This window comes from Leguminivora glycinivorella, chromosome 8 (genome assembly GCF_023078275.1).
Source record: "Leguminivora glycinivorella isolate SPB_JAAS2020 chromosome 8, LegGlyc_1.1, whole genome shotgun sequence".
Lineage (NCBI taxonomy): Eukaryota > Metazoa > Arthropoda > Insecta > Lepidoptera > Tortricidae > Leguminivora > Leguminivora glycinivorella.
This window is the reverse complement of record NC_062978.1, coordinates 3,349,339-3,364,073: the sequence shown is the minus strand read 5'-3', so window position 1 is coordinate 3,364,073 and position 14,735 is coordinate 3,349,339. Positions and strand designations below refer to the sequence as shown.

Genomic DNA, 14,735 nt, shown 5'->3' with positions numbered 1-14,735 from the left:
GTTTATTTACCTCCTTGGTAGTTTCCTGCAGCGACTTTCGTTTCTCGGTAGTTCTGTCTATGACGGCAGCCTTGGGATGTCTAGCTGGGATCGGCGTGGGTCTGGAACGACGCCGTAACCGCTTGGCTAAATCCCTTCGCCATAGCAATGTCGTGTCGTAGGACGGTGACCTCGGTGTCTCTACGGTTAATCCATACCTGAGCGTGCTGTTAGCTGTCGCCGCGCCCATCGGTTGCGCGCCGGCGACGCTAAGCCCTTCCGTTACGCCAGCGGGTCCGGAGGGAGGTGAGGGAGGGCGCGCCGCGTCGGCGCCCATCGCCCTCTCAGCGCTTGCGCGTGCGGCCTCTCGTTCGCGGGCCGCCGACGCGCCTTCGTCGAGTAGTTGCTGCCTCTCCTCTTCGCTCGTCACTGACGCAGCTCGGTTGGACCTGGACCTCGTCCTTACCATCCTGTCGTCGCTCATGACAGGTACGTCGCTGTAGACCCGTAGTCCGCACGAAGATCCGGCTCGAAGGACCAGAAACTGTTGCAGACCGCGTCCGCAAAGCTTCCTATCGACGGCTCGAAGTGGAGAGAATGTGCTGGAGCTCGTGCGACTCACTCTTTCGTCCCGGGCCTGTACCTTGAGCTTCGATGTCGTCCTCAGCAATCAACCGTACCGATTATGATTTTGGAATACACTAACTAAAAAACGAATCAAATCAAATGGTTTATATTTACAAAAATCAACGACTCTAATTTTAACGCGGTTATAAAAATACTCCTAAGCTAATATCCTAACTTGATCCTAACGAAACGCTCGGTACGGACGATACGTCGCGATGCTGTCGTTTTCTGCTGCTGCCGCTACCCGTCGTGGAGGGTGGCTGGCTGCTGGCTGTAGGCTGCTAGCTGCTGGCTGTAGGCTGCTGGCTGCTGGCTGTAGGCTGCTTGTAGTAGGCTGCTGGCTGCTGGTTTTCCTTGGAGGCTGCTGGTTCTTCTTGTTCCGGTCGAATTCGAATGTCCCATACCGAGCGATCGTTCCTTTTATACCCCTTTTCAGAATGCGCCTACGCTTCACGGAAAGAAACATTTCAATTTATTCGCCCAATCACGACTCGGCTGAGCGCGAGGCTCCGTGCGATAGAGAGGTAAATAATTGCGCCCGATAGGCGACGGATGGCGCGTCGTGATTGGTCGAACGCGTTACGGCGCTCGATTACGTGAATTTAACGCTATCATTTTTCGTTCGAATCCTAATTACTTATAAACTAATTAGGCTATCGCTTCGAAATTACGTAACAATGCACCTGACACTAGGGTCATTCACCTCGAGTGGAATGCACCTGCGTTTGTTTACGTTTTTACACAATAGAAGAGGTGATTAGCCGTCCGGGCCATACAATAGACTGGTTTCGCGGCTCGCCTTGAGCTCCATTGTTATCGATAACGGCATATTACTATGGAAATGTAGGTTATCGTGTTACGTAAGTTCCCAGCTACGTTTTAAAACTATTTACATCTTCATATGTCTTATAGTTATCGAGTTATTGGCTTGGATTCGAGTAATCCTAAGGCAATTTTCGGGTGAAAGGAAAATGATTTCGGAACTTTAAGGAAATATTTTTAGCCAATCAGAGGAGAGTTCGGTTTTCTCGCTCTAAGCCTCTCACGTTAGTGCTTATTGGCTATTAATCGTAGTCCAATGGACAGTCTGAGTTTAGATTGAACTTTGGACTCGGTTTCCGCGACTTGGGAAGGAAGGAATATGGGAATTGCCTGCTATCGAATACATCACATATGAGTCTTATTATCATACTTAATAATCGGAATTGACAAAATTAACTTAACTAACGCAGTTCTACCCGTTTCCTACCTACGAAATAATCTTTATTGCGAATACAGTCTTAATCGAATTCTTATGCTATTTTACATATATTTCGACGCGTCGCTAACAGTACTATTTGATATAAGAAGGTCTGATATTTTTTTTATTTTAGGGACTTTATGGTACTTTCATTAAGGTCTAGCAAATAAATTTCGGACAACCCCTATCTGGCTTAATTTGAGAATATTTCAATGACTCTTTGTACGATTTCAACAAACAAAGATTAATATGCTGCCAAAATATATTCTTTAAGAGTCCTCTTCATGGTTTTTCCAATTGGGTACTTGTAGAATAAATGCGGCGAATTTATATAATTTAAAAAAACGCAATTTTGAGCAACGTTCCGGATTGCCGTAAATTTTTGATGCTAGCAGGATGAGAGAAACAGATAAAAAAATTAGCCATTGGCCAAAGTCTAATTGACATTCATGGTGTTTGAACAGTACTTAAACCAGATCGATATAAACAATGTATGATAGTCAAATTCAACATCAAAGTCGGAGTTAGAGTAAGCACCGTGCCACATTCTCTAATTGGCCGCCATACACAGATCCTGAACTATTTTTTTTTAAATAACAGTGGCTAGACTATGTCCAGATATTCTGCTTTGTGGATCATGTGTCGTTGAGGTTCGCACCATACAATTTTTTTTCGCAATCGTATCGTCTTTTACGCACTTTGTGAATTTTCTAGTAGCATTTGTCCGGAATCGTAATTGGTACTCGGGAGGATTAAGTCAATACTGTCTAAACCATATGCTTTACGTCGAGTGTCTAGGACAAAATGTGTACCTTATTATGTGCCTTATTAAGCCCATGGCTTTTTATAAGAAAAAAATATAATAGCAAATAAATACGGCTACTCAAAGTTGTCTTCATACTTAACGATACAGTCTTTACCTCAACCACGCGATTGTGCGCCCGCACTGGCAGACGCAATCGCGCGTTCTTTCCCTTCCCCTCTCGCCAGCTTTACATGCGCATTCTTTCACACGCGATTGCTGTATCACGCGCGATAGAGCGTCTGTGTAAAGGCAGCTAATGAGTTCTACTGCTGAAACTTGAACAATTTCATGAGCTTGACTACTTCTTTCGACAACACAAGCGTGGATTTATGTATATATGTAGAATACGTTACTGGATAGATAAGTTCTGGTTCTATTACGCATGGTTCTATTGCGTTGCGTTTGGAAGCGCTGTTATAAGTGTAATTTTCCGAGACGTTTACGATGTCGAGTAACATTCTAGAACGCGAAAACCCATGGTAATGCCCCAGTTAGCCTCCTTATATGGGGGTGCCTTAGGTAATTACACAAAAGAAACGAACCTAAAGAAAACATTTAAACATTGCCTCCACCAGCTATTAGATCCGTTGTGGCGTAAACCGTAAATTAACTGGTATTGGCCTTTATTGTGCTAGTTCTGGTGAGAACAATGGGCATCTTTAGTAAAACTAAAGAGAATTGAGTATAAACTGAAACAAATGAATTTTATGGATGTATGAATAGTATGGATATCAACCATGTATAGGAGTTTCTCTACTTTGAGGGCGTTCCCTGCGCCAATGACCTTCGATTTGAATCCGTTGATATTATGATAGTTTCTAAAGCTTATAATAACAGCATCGTCTTTAAACACAATAGTATCTCATAATTACTTCACAGATTGTTTCTGTGATATTTGGCATTAAAGTTGAACAATTTTACGGTCAAAAACTGTTTTTTTGGTCATGACTTTTGTCTTAATTAAAAACATTAAAAGATGTTGAATTTTTAGAAAAGTCAAAGGTAAATCCAAACATGTCGATTTCATATATGTAAATAACACCCTTCACTAAAATCTAATTTTGATGAAAGCGTTTTTTTAGTCCACGTTTAAAAAAAAACATAAAAAATAAGTATTATTATTATTTTTCAAAATATGGCTCTTACGAATAGAGATAAAAATTGAAGTACCTATGGCCGTTGGTCTTATAATTCTCTCTGGAGTGCAAATTTAGGAATTTCAACTCAAACCTTCTCAAAAATCGATGACAACCGGATGGAGCCCCTTAAATAAAACAAGTTTAAAAATGATTTAATGTGTTAAAATTTGTATGAAATTACTTTGCCCCCTTGTGGATAAAATGCAATTTTGCTATCTGTTTTCGAATAGCAAAGAAAATCTTTACCAGGGTGTGGTGAAAATAAAGTTTGTAGTCACAGTATATTACTGCCATTTTTTGGCGCATGATTAAAACATTAAATTCGGATGATTATTTGACCGATAGTCTTATATATTCCTTCTTTTCACTGATATGTGTCAAAATGAGGAAGCACACTGACATTTTATCCTGTGCAAGTGTCTAGGTATGTCACTGTCATTCATAATTATGTGTGAGAGAGAGAAAAATGTCTTCTTCTCGCTCTCACATATGAAATTCTTTATCTGTGCAATGGACTAATAACCAATAACCTTTGAGTGTGCCTCCTCATTGGTCAATATCAAACGGTGTTACCAAGAAGATCGAATACTGACTGTAATTTATCTCCAATCAAAAAAAGGCCAGCAAAAGGGAGTGTAACACAAGTTTCTAATGGGGTGGCAACGCGCATGTGGGGTGGCAACGCGCGCGCGACACTCTTTGAGTTGCAGGCGTCCATAGGTTACGGTGACCGCTTTCCACCAGGCGGACCGTATGCTTGTTTGCCACCGACGTAGTATTAAAAAAAAGTAAAGTAAAATTTTGCGTTTTTTTTTTCAATTTTGTATGTATTTAACACAAAGTTATTCAATATTATCTTTAGTATAACATGAAATCATGCAAGTTTAGTCCTCGTTAACACGAAAATCTTTTTATCACGATTTTCCCTTTGTAAGATATCGGAGCGAACAATCAAATCGCACGAAACTTTGCCCATCGGTTTCTAACTATTGTCAAAGTAAAGCACTAAATTAGAACAGGCCTAATCTTTTTGTTGTTCATGTTGAATTATCGGGAAAATCTACTTTCTGCCTAATATCGAACTTTTAGACGCACGATTAGATAGGTATTCCACCAATTCGCACGAAGAACTTTGCTTCTTCTTTTCTTGTAACGCACTGCGAGTGTAATTCCTTGCCGGTGTCTATTTTTCCCAAGCCTACCCTACGTAACCTTTATTTTAGTTACCTACTTATGTACTTTTTTGTTTTTCACTGCTCTCACTTTGACGCATTTCTATTTCGCCCCATGGTTGACTGGTTGAGAATTCCTAAGGGCATTAAGTCCACCAATTGCACTTTTTTATGTTCAATAAAGTTTAAAATAAATAAATAAATAAATGAGTCAAGTGTGATATATTTAGGCACCTTCTAGCCGAGCTCGCTCCATCGTAGGGCCTCGGAGAGTTTGTGGCTATGAGTGAGCACATTTGTAAGCGACAGGCTCAGTGTCACGCCGTGTCTTGCGTGGGCGACGGTCGCGCGACCGTCGCCGTCGCGTCTCATACTTCCATATCGATAAGGTTTGATTTCGTATGCGTCGCATCGCCGTCGCGCGACCATCGCGCGACCGTCGCCCACGCAAGCCACGGCGTCAGCCTCACAGATTCATATCCTATGGTCAGCCTGCTATGCTTGGTCTGAGCACCATGGAGGTTCGTGTGAAGCGCGCGCACTGGCCATGCGAACCGACGCGCTTATCGCGCTTCTTAAATTTTGTTTTAAAAAGTGAAAATTTGCTTGTTCTGAAAACTGCTACGCAGCGCTTTGTATTGATAAAATTGTTTAGTTTTCATTGTAAAATTGTTGTGATTCCGCGTAAATAATAATGTGTCAAAAATATGTGTACAGAATTTTATTGCCTGTACATTAAGGTGATAGTAGTAGTTATTTGTTTTACAAGGGGGAAAGTTGTTGTTTAACCACACGTGCCAATATTGATACCCGAGCAAGCGATGGATTCCAATATTGTACCGCGAGCGTAGCGAGTGGTTCTAAAAGTGGAATCTTGAGCGTTGCGAGGGTTTCAAGGCACGAAGGTTAAACAAACTTTGCCGCCGAGTGAAACTTAACGTTTTTCACCACACCAACACGAACAAAATACAGACTATAAAACATCAAACTAAATCAAATCCATCAGTCTATTCAATATTTATGATTCAAAATCATCATTTATAGGTAAATTCTACCAGTCAGTTTAAGACATCAAGTTAAAATTTGTATGAAATTACTTTGCACTCTTGTGGATAAAATGCAATTTTGCTATCTGTTTTCGAATAGCCAAGTAAGCCTTTACCACTTGGTGTGGTGAAAAATATTTTTGGCACTTCCTCTGTATTCACAGCTGTGTTGTTGACTGTACTTTCGTGTTTTTATTTTTCGCCCGCGACCCGATCTGGGGATCGATTTTTGAATTTCGAACGCACGAATTCGCCGTTCAAAAGTCTCTGGGAGACGACGAAATGCTATTTTTGAAAAATAACGTTTATTAACCTTAAATCTAGTGGTAATGACCACTCGTTTTCGTTTCTATAAAGAAGAAACGATGTCGTCGGTGGCAGAATAGCAAAAGCACTTTATTCCATATTCAAATGAAATACATAGACAACTATTACACTGCGAGTATCAAAAGAGTTTATCAACTAAAGAGTTTCCATAACTATATAGAGGGCGCTATTATTCAGTTATAAAAACACAATACCCCCACTATCACTAATAATAGTAAAACAAATTAAACATTAACCATACCTAAGGCTTTTATAAAATTATAATGCTTCTTTGCACATAAACTTTTTGTAAGCAAATCAGCGGGCATATCAGCTGTGGGCAAATAATGCAATTTAACTAAATTATCAGAAACACACTCTCTAATGAAGTGGTAGCGGACGTCGATGTGCTTTGACCTTTTATGAAACACAGGATTTGACGACAGCTTAAGTGCGCTCTGATTGTCATTAAACAGGTTCAAAGTATACATTTTATTGGTAATTTCGAACTGCAGGTTTCTTAAGTACACTGCCTCTTTACAAGCTTCCGAAATACTCATGTACTCTGCCTGGCAAGTTGATAAGGCCACTGTCCTTTGCTTTTTACATTCCCATGATATAACACCGTTAGACATTAAAAAGCAAAACCCAGTATATGACCTCCTATCCTGAGTGTCGCTAGCCCAGTCCGAATCTACAAAACCTTCAATTTCTGAATTTCCTTTCTTAGAATACTTAATACCGAGTTTCTTAGTTTTCTTTAAGTATTTTAAGATCCGTTTAGCATAAGACCAATGTTCATTGGTGTGGCAATTGTTAAATTGACTTAAATAACTTACAGAATAAGTTATGTCAGGTCTGGTCAAAACTGATAAGTACATTAAGCTACTTATGAGTTGCTGATATGGTACTTCATTGTTAAAATTTTGACTTGAATCAGCATGCAACTTATTTTCCATTGGAGTATCAAAAGTTTTACAATCAGTCATATGAAATTTTTTCAGCAAACTGTCAATGTACTTTTCTTGGCTCAAAGTGATTGAACCTTCCAGTTTATTAAATGTAACGTTCATTCCTAGACATTGCTTTACCTGTCCTAAGTCTTTAATTTGAAAGTGACTTGATAACATGTCTTTGACTTGTTTACATTCATTGTCATCATTTGAAAAGATAAAGAAATCATCCACATAGACTGTGACAATGGTTCTGCGATCACCATCAAGCTTTGTATACAGACAAGGTTCTATTTTGGATTTCGCATAACCATTCTCAACCAAGCAAGTGTCTACTTTCTTATTCCAGGCCCTAGAAGCCTGCTTAAGACCATAAATAGCCTTTTTAAGTCTTAATACCTTTTTAGAACTCTCAGGGCAGTCAAAACCATCAGGTATTTGCATATATATAGTTTCCTCTAACTCACCATTTAAAAAGGCTGTTTTTACGTCTAAGTGAGTAACTTCTAACCCTAACTGTACTGCTAAAGAGAACAACAGCCGTAAGGTTGTATGCCTGACAACAGGTGAATAAGTTTCTGTATAGTCAACACTGGCTTTCTGAGTGAAGCCTTTTGCTACAAGTCTAGCACGAAACCTCACTGAATTGTCACTGTCATACTTTTTACGTAATACCCACTTGCATTTCACAATGGTGCTGTCCTTGGGTGCATCGGCGAGTTCCCAGGCTTCATTGTCATCAAAGGATTGCAGTTCATCATGGACGGCCTCCAACCACTGAGCTTTCTCTGGACCTTCCAGCGCTTCTTCAAGCGTAAGCTCACAGGTATCACCTCCACTCTCTGTACCTATACAAGTATTTGAAAAACCATACCTCTCTGGTGGTCGCCTTTGCCTCTCGGAACACCTTCTCACCTCAGGGATGACCTCCACAACACTGTTAATACTGCAAGCTGAGTCTGAAGAGTCCTCTTCCTCTGGCTGATATGTGTCATCTCCATCATAATATTCACTACCTGAAATATTGGAAACATCCCCCACTGAATCCAATGACATCCTATCTTTTACCTTCTCCGAGATGGGTTTTTCTTCAATTTCAACTGTGGTAACTGCTGGCACAGGGTTCTCCATCACCACCACATCTCGGCTGGTTGTGATATCATTGGTTCTAGGAAGATATATTCTGTAGCCTTTTATATCATCTGGATATCCCACAAATATCCCTTGTTCGGCTTTCTTATGCCACTTGAGCCGTTTTTCCTTGGGAATATGCATCATTACCACACTTCCAAAGATCCTGAGATGGCTTATATCTGGCTTTCTGCCTGTCCAGATCTCAAAAGGTGTCTTACCATTCAGAGCTGACACTACAGTCCTGTTAAGTATATATGCTGCAGTATTAGTCGCTTCTGCCCAAAACTTGTCCTCCAGTTTTGCATCAAATAACAGGCATCTTGCTTTTTCGACTATGCTTCCGATGATAGCGTTCTGCTAATGAATTTTGTTCTGGCGTATATGCATTTGTCTTCTGATGTATAATTCCTTCTTTACTCAAAAAATTGTCAAAATCTTTATTACAGAATTCCTTACCTTGATCACTTCTTAGGATTTTAATTTTCTTATTCAGTTGGTTTTCTGTCAAAGCTTTATATTTTTTAAAACAATCAAACGCTTCACTTTTATTCTTTATAAAGTAAACATGCACCATGCGGCTATAGTCATCGACAAAGACTATATAGTATCTGGAACCTCCAAGAGATACATTTTGAAAGGGGCCACAGACATCCGTGTGTATGATTTGGAGCAGCTCTGTAGATTTGGTGTTACTCTGTGGAAAAGGCAAACGTGTCAATTTTCCCTCACAACACACTTTACATGACGACTTAGAAATATCAATCTTACTGTCAAGTGTGAGCCCTTCCACGGCGTCCTGCATTTTGTTCAAGTAGTTACTGTTGCAATGTCCGAGACGACGATGCCATGTCTCTCCTGACACCATTGCAGCAGCTCCAAAAACTTCAGTGACATTTAACTTGTATACTCCATTTATCAAACACGCTGTCGCAACAAGCTCTCCAATTTTATTGTAAATATTACAACCAACTTTCGTAAACTTAACTGTGTTTCCGTTTTTAATTAACTCGCTGACAGATAGCAGATTCGTTGTCAAACTTGGGACACACAAAACATTTTCAACTTCGACATCATATTCACACTTCTTTGTAAATGTCGTAATCATTACATTGCCACAGCATTTCACGGGTAGTTTTTCTTTATTCGCGACTACAATCTCGGTCGTAGTAAGCTCGCTTGACATGTTTTTGATCCAGTTCTCGTTTGCAGTGAGATGAAAACTACAGCCCGAGTCAACATACCACTCGTCCTTCCCAAAATCGGAACTCATGAACACTGCACTGAACGCATTTGTTTGTTTATGTTCTTGCGACTTACTATCAGTTGAACTCTTATTGTTATCACTTAATCTGCAATATTTACGAATATGACCCGGCATTTAGCATTTGTGACAAATCATCTTTTGTTTTGAAAAATTTGAGTTTGACTTTGACGTTGACATATGAGCATTGTTGTCTTTGGTCCCGCTAGTGTTGTGACCAAACCGTTTTTTCCGAAACATCGCAAATGCTCCACTTACGTCACCACTGTCCTCTTCCAAATCCATCAATTTGGTTTTAATCGCATCAGCAGATATAGAGATACCTGAATGCTCAATCGCCATTATCATTGGCGAAAATTTGTCGGATAATCCAGCTAGAAGTAGCGATCCGACCCATTCGTCATTAATCTTAAAACCCGTTCCATTCAACTTTTGGCTAGTTTCTATGACTTGCGTGACATAAGACGTCATAGAGGAACAATTTTCCAGACGAATCGAAATAAGATTTCTCAGCAAACTAATCCTCCTTGTGAATCCTGAGTCATCAAACAATTTCTTTAGTTTGTCCCAAAGCTCCTTTGTCGTTGTTACGTCTTTGATATGCACGTAAAGCGACGGGTCAATCGTTAAGATTAGTTTGGCTTTGGTTTTCGCGTCAACAGCGGTGTCTTCCGGCTTCGCGCTTGTAATGTACGCTGAAGTCCCTTCTAAAACAAGAAAGTTTTCCGCCGCGAAAGCCCATTCTGCGTAATTTTCACGGCCTTTAAGTTTAGGCACACTCACAGCATAATTTGTGCTGGACAACGACGACGACATATTACACACTGAACACACTAAACACAATAGCGCAGCATCAGCATCACAATTCTCTATCAGCAAAATAAATTGCGAGAATAAATTAAATTTAAATTACTGGGAACATAACCTATAAAGAAGAAACGATGTCGTCGGTGGCAGAATAGCAAAAGCACTTTATTCCATATTCAAATGAAATACATAGACAACTATTACACTGCGAGTATCAAAAGAGTTTATCAACTAAAGAGTTTCCATAACTATATAGAGGGCGCTATTATTCAGTTATAAAAACACAATAGTTTCTTTTAGTAAAATTTAAATCGCTAGTAGTAGAGATATTACTAAACTAAATTCACGAAATCGAATGGACGACATACAAAAATGCTACACCATTAAAAAAAATCTAATCGAAACGAGTTTCGAGAAACTTTTTTAAGTAGAGGTACTCTCAGTTTGTGGGTAATATTTCCAGCAATGCAACTGCACTTCTAGTCTCGGCCAACTTTGTAGTTTTATTGTCTTCGCTTGAATTAAAAAAGTTTTAACCCAGAAGTTACATAATAGAACGCATATTTATTGCCGTAGAAATATAGGTAGCTTGATATATAAAACTGTGTTGCTATACAGTTTGCAAATTACAATTTACTATTAAATGAAAAGTGTCGTATATTGACAGACATATAATTTTTGAAAAAAAAAACCTAAATGAATTTAGTGCATGTTGTTTTTGTTGTAGTCCTAAGGCACCTCAGAGGTGCAAAGCACCTTCACAAGCTAGCGGTGTAAAGGAGGAGCGTTGATGGAAACAACTTGTTGGTTGAATGTATGCTTTATTACTGAGGGTGAATTGCAGAAAATATGTACCTTTTGGATTTAGTAACTAAACTGAGAAAAAACGAAACTGATAATTGCTGTAACGAAACTGATAACATAAGCGTGGAACACATGGGAATAAAAATGTTGCCCGGTTCTATATAAAACAGAATTATCAATGAAACATTATAATTCTAATCAACAATATTTATTATAAATTTTTGACATACATAATCGCAGTGAAAATAGTTTCGTTACGTAACGAAAAATAACGAAACTGAGAAAGATATATGAGAAATCATAACCTCAAAAAATATTTATCGTCAAACATGTCACATGTTGCTTTAAAATCTTGTAAATTTGTAGAAAACATTGTAAAAACAATCATTTATGAATAAAACTGTGTACGATAATCAAACTATTTACCTTGGAAACTCACCGTTAATCACCCTGAGATTTTATAGCAATAAACACCACGCGTCCATCCATGAGCCACTACGTTGAAAACAAAATGGATGCCGCTGTGTTCAACAATTTGACAGTTGTTCCCTCTGTGTAATAATAATAATGAGAAGTAATTCTACTAATATTTTTAAACTAATCTTTGGGATATTCCTCTGTAACTAACCCTGAGTAACGAAAGTTCTATAAGTTGGGACAATATGTAATATTACCAAAATAATATATTATTCCTAATTTAAGCAAATATTTTCGTACTGAACATAAAGAAGAACATGTAAAGACTGAATAATTTACAATTAAACTTTTAAGAAACTAATATGAGTCGTAACAAGAGTAGAAGTACGGTCAACATTGGGACATGATTATACTGCTGTGAAGTTACTGCATGCATCACCGAAAAAAAAAAAAAAAGAAAAGCAACAATTGTCTTAAGATTAATTTTTAAATGAATCAAAAGATTCGCTTTTATTAAATTAACGTAACTCCGGTGTGCCTTATTTCTCAAAATATATTTTTAAACCCTCCTTGTTTTCACGGGACACTAAATTAGCTAAAAGGTACACATTTTCTGCAATTCACCCTATGATCCTTAATCTACGGAAACGAAAACTTTGCTCTCGGCAGTAGGTATTAAAGTTTTAATTCAAGATGAAAATGATGAAATTTTGTCCATTTTTAAAATCACTTATTATAATATACGTTTTGAGTGTCCGTTGCTGTAAAATTTATGTATGACTTTCACTGTTACTTCACGTTCCAAGTCCTGACAAAACTGTTCGTTTGTTATTTTTCCTCTCCACACACTTACGCGCATATTTATTAATGTCCGAAATGTTTTATTTAATTCTATTTATGTTTCACTTCACAACCTTGACTGGCAAGCGCAGCGCGCTGCCAGTGCAGCACAAGGCCGCACTGGCAGGGTCGCCGTGTAAAAGAGGAGCATTGATGGAAACAACTTGTTGGTTGAATGTATGCTTTATTACTGATATATGTAAGTAAGTAAGTAAGTAAATATTCTTTATTGCACCACAAGGATAACAGATTACAAATAGCAGACATTAAACATAGGTAGCAACAGGCGGTCTTATCGCTATATGATCATTAACCTACGGAATATAAAGAGAGATTACGTGAAGGTCTGTGTAACGTACAGTGTACACTACAGCGCCACGTTTTCCTATCTTCCGCGACCCTCGTGATCGTTTTCGACGGACCGCTTCCATGAGTGGATAGAGCGCCCGGGGCCACGGCTTGCATTCTGCGGTTTCCAGTCGAGAGCAATGCTTGCGTTATTTCTTTCCCATCTCCGAAAGTGTCTTAACCTGCTGGACTCCGGTGTGTCCAATCCAACCCCATTTTCGTGTCGCGATTTCCTCGTCAATGCAGAGATTATGGATTTAGTAGATATATCCATCCCATACAAAAAAATGCGACCGCCTAAAAGCACGCCAAATGTAGATGGCATCACTACAAATTTCTTGTTGCCTTGAGATCACTGTTAGATGTCGTTAAGTGTCACTTTCGAGACATAAATCTTTAAAAGAATATAATGAATTTTAGGACCAAATTGTTCAGGTAAATTTGAAACCTTAACCGCTTCTATACCAGTGATTTTTTGTTTTTTGATAGATGACGCTAAAAATTTGCTCTATTATCTGTAAACATAGATTTAATTTGTTTCTAATATTTTTTGAAACAGTTTTTATTACTATATGTCAAGAAAATTAGATCTTAACATGTAAATTTAAAAATTAGCCATGTTTCAAAATTTATTAAATTTAGATCAATGCCAAATGGCACTATTTATGAGTGACATCTATCATTTTCGCTGGAATCAATAGAGTTTCGTTTTGACGGTCGCATTTTGTTGTACGGGACGAACTAGTCTGTATATATGTGGTTTGTGGTCAATGAGTGTTTGCTGGCAAATACTCCACAGGTGTTGATTTCGGATAGTGTTTGGCCAGAAAACGCAAAATATCGACCTCAGGGACTTAATTTAGTATTAAAACTAAAACCGCGTAGAAATAAGATATTCATTCAAATCCTCGCCAAGCTGCCTATTATCACTTTCGAAACGTCATGCCAAAGTATTAACTATTTCAAAAATAAATGATATTAGAGGTTTCGTGATGAATGTGACGATTGTCCGCGGATACCGGTAATATCGTAAGTCGATTATGATTATGAATCATCAAATGTCGAAATTGTAATATATTTATTAATACGTTTTGGTTGTAAAGTTGATCGAATCAAGATTTGGTGGGATCAACATACAATATCCACTGTTGATTTAAAAATAATGCGCCTTTGACAGTTAATGTGGGTCGAATAAAGCCTCTGGACTATCCATACTAATATTATAAATGGGAAAGTGTGTGTGTCTGTTTGTTTGTCCGCCTTTCACGGCAAAACGGAGCGATGAATTGTCGTGATTTTTTAAGTGGAGATAGTTGAAGGGATGGAAAGTGACTTTGGCTACTTTTTGTCTCTTTCTAACGCGAGTGAAGCCGCGGGCAAAAGCTAGTAACATTATCGAAATCATCACAAGTATTGAAATGAAATAATTCCCACCTTCCCATTTTCCTTTAATTTAAAAATAAGGTGTTGAATCATAAATCATTATAAAACTCTCTTGGTCAGCGGTCGGATCGTGACGCGGGGAATTTCCTACGATCCAGAATATGCGGATAAATTGTGATCAGCCGGCGTAGCCATATGACAATCGTTAGCTCTAGCCCTGGCTCTTTGGAGCGATAGAGATGCTAATATCACACTAGCAAGCATGCTATAAGTCCCGCAGTTCTTGACCGGAGTTCTTGACTTTTTAACTCGATTTGCGTTTTGGGGTAAATAATTGTGATAAATTTGTTTAAATAATACCTACTTGAACGACCCTTACAGCTCACAGAGTCACTAATTACATACATATATACAATCACGCCTGTATCCCATGAAGGGGTAGGCAGAGCACATGAAACTACTCAAGTTTCAGTG

At 38.7% G+C, this 14,735-nt stretch overlaps 1 protein-coding gene across 1 annotated transcript; it reads right to left on the bottom strand.

Annotated features, from left to right (window-relative positions):
* Nucleotides 1–8,769: 8,769 nt before the first annotated feature.
* Nucleotides 8,770–9,756, bottom strand: LOC125229209. Its single transcript, XM_048134004.1, has 2 exons — nucleotides 9,170–9,756; nucleotides 8,770–9,095 (listed from the first exon to the last, which is right to left on the bottom strand). Exons 1-2 carry the CDS (start codon nucleotides 9,669–9,671, stop codon nucleotides 9,091–9,093), a joined length of 507 nt encoding a protein of 168 aa, XP_047989961.1. The 5' UTR covers nucleotides 9,672–9,756; the 3' UTR covers nucleotides 8,770–9,090.
* Between the last annotated feature and the right edge of the window lie 4,979 nt (nucleotides 9,757–14,735).

What these genes read in the sequence shown, in the direction of transcription:
- LOC125229209 (XM_048134004.1), bottom strand. Translation starts at nt 9,671, where the DNA reads ATGAGTTCCGATTTTGGGAAGGACGAGTGGTATGTTGACTCGGGCTGT.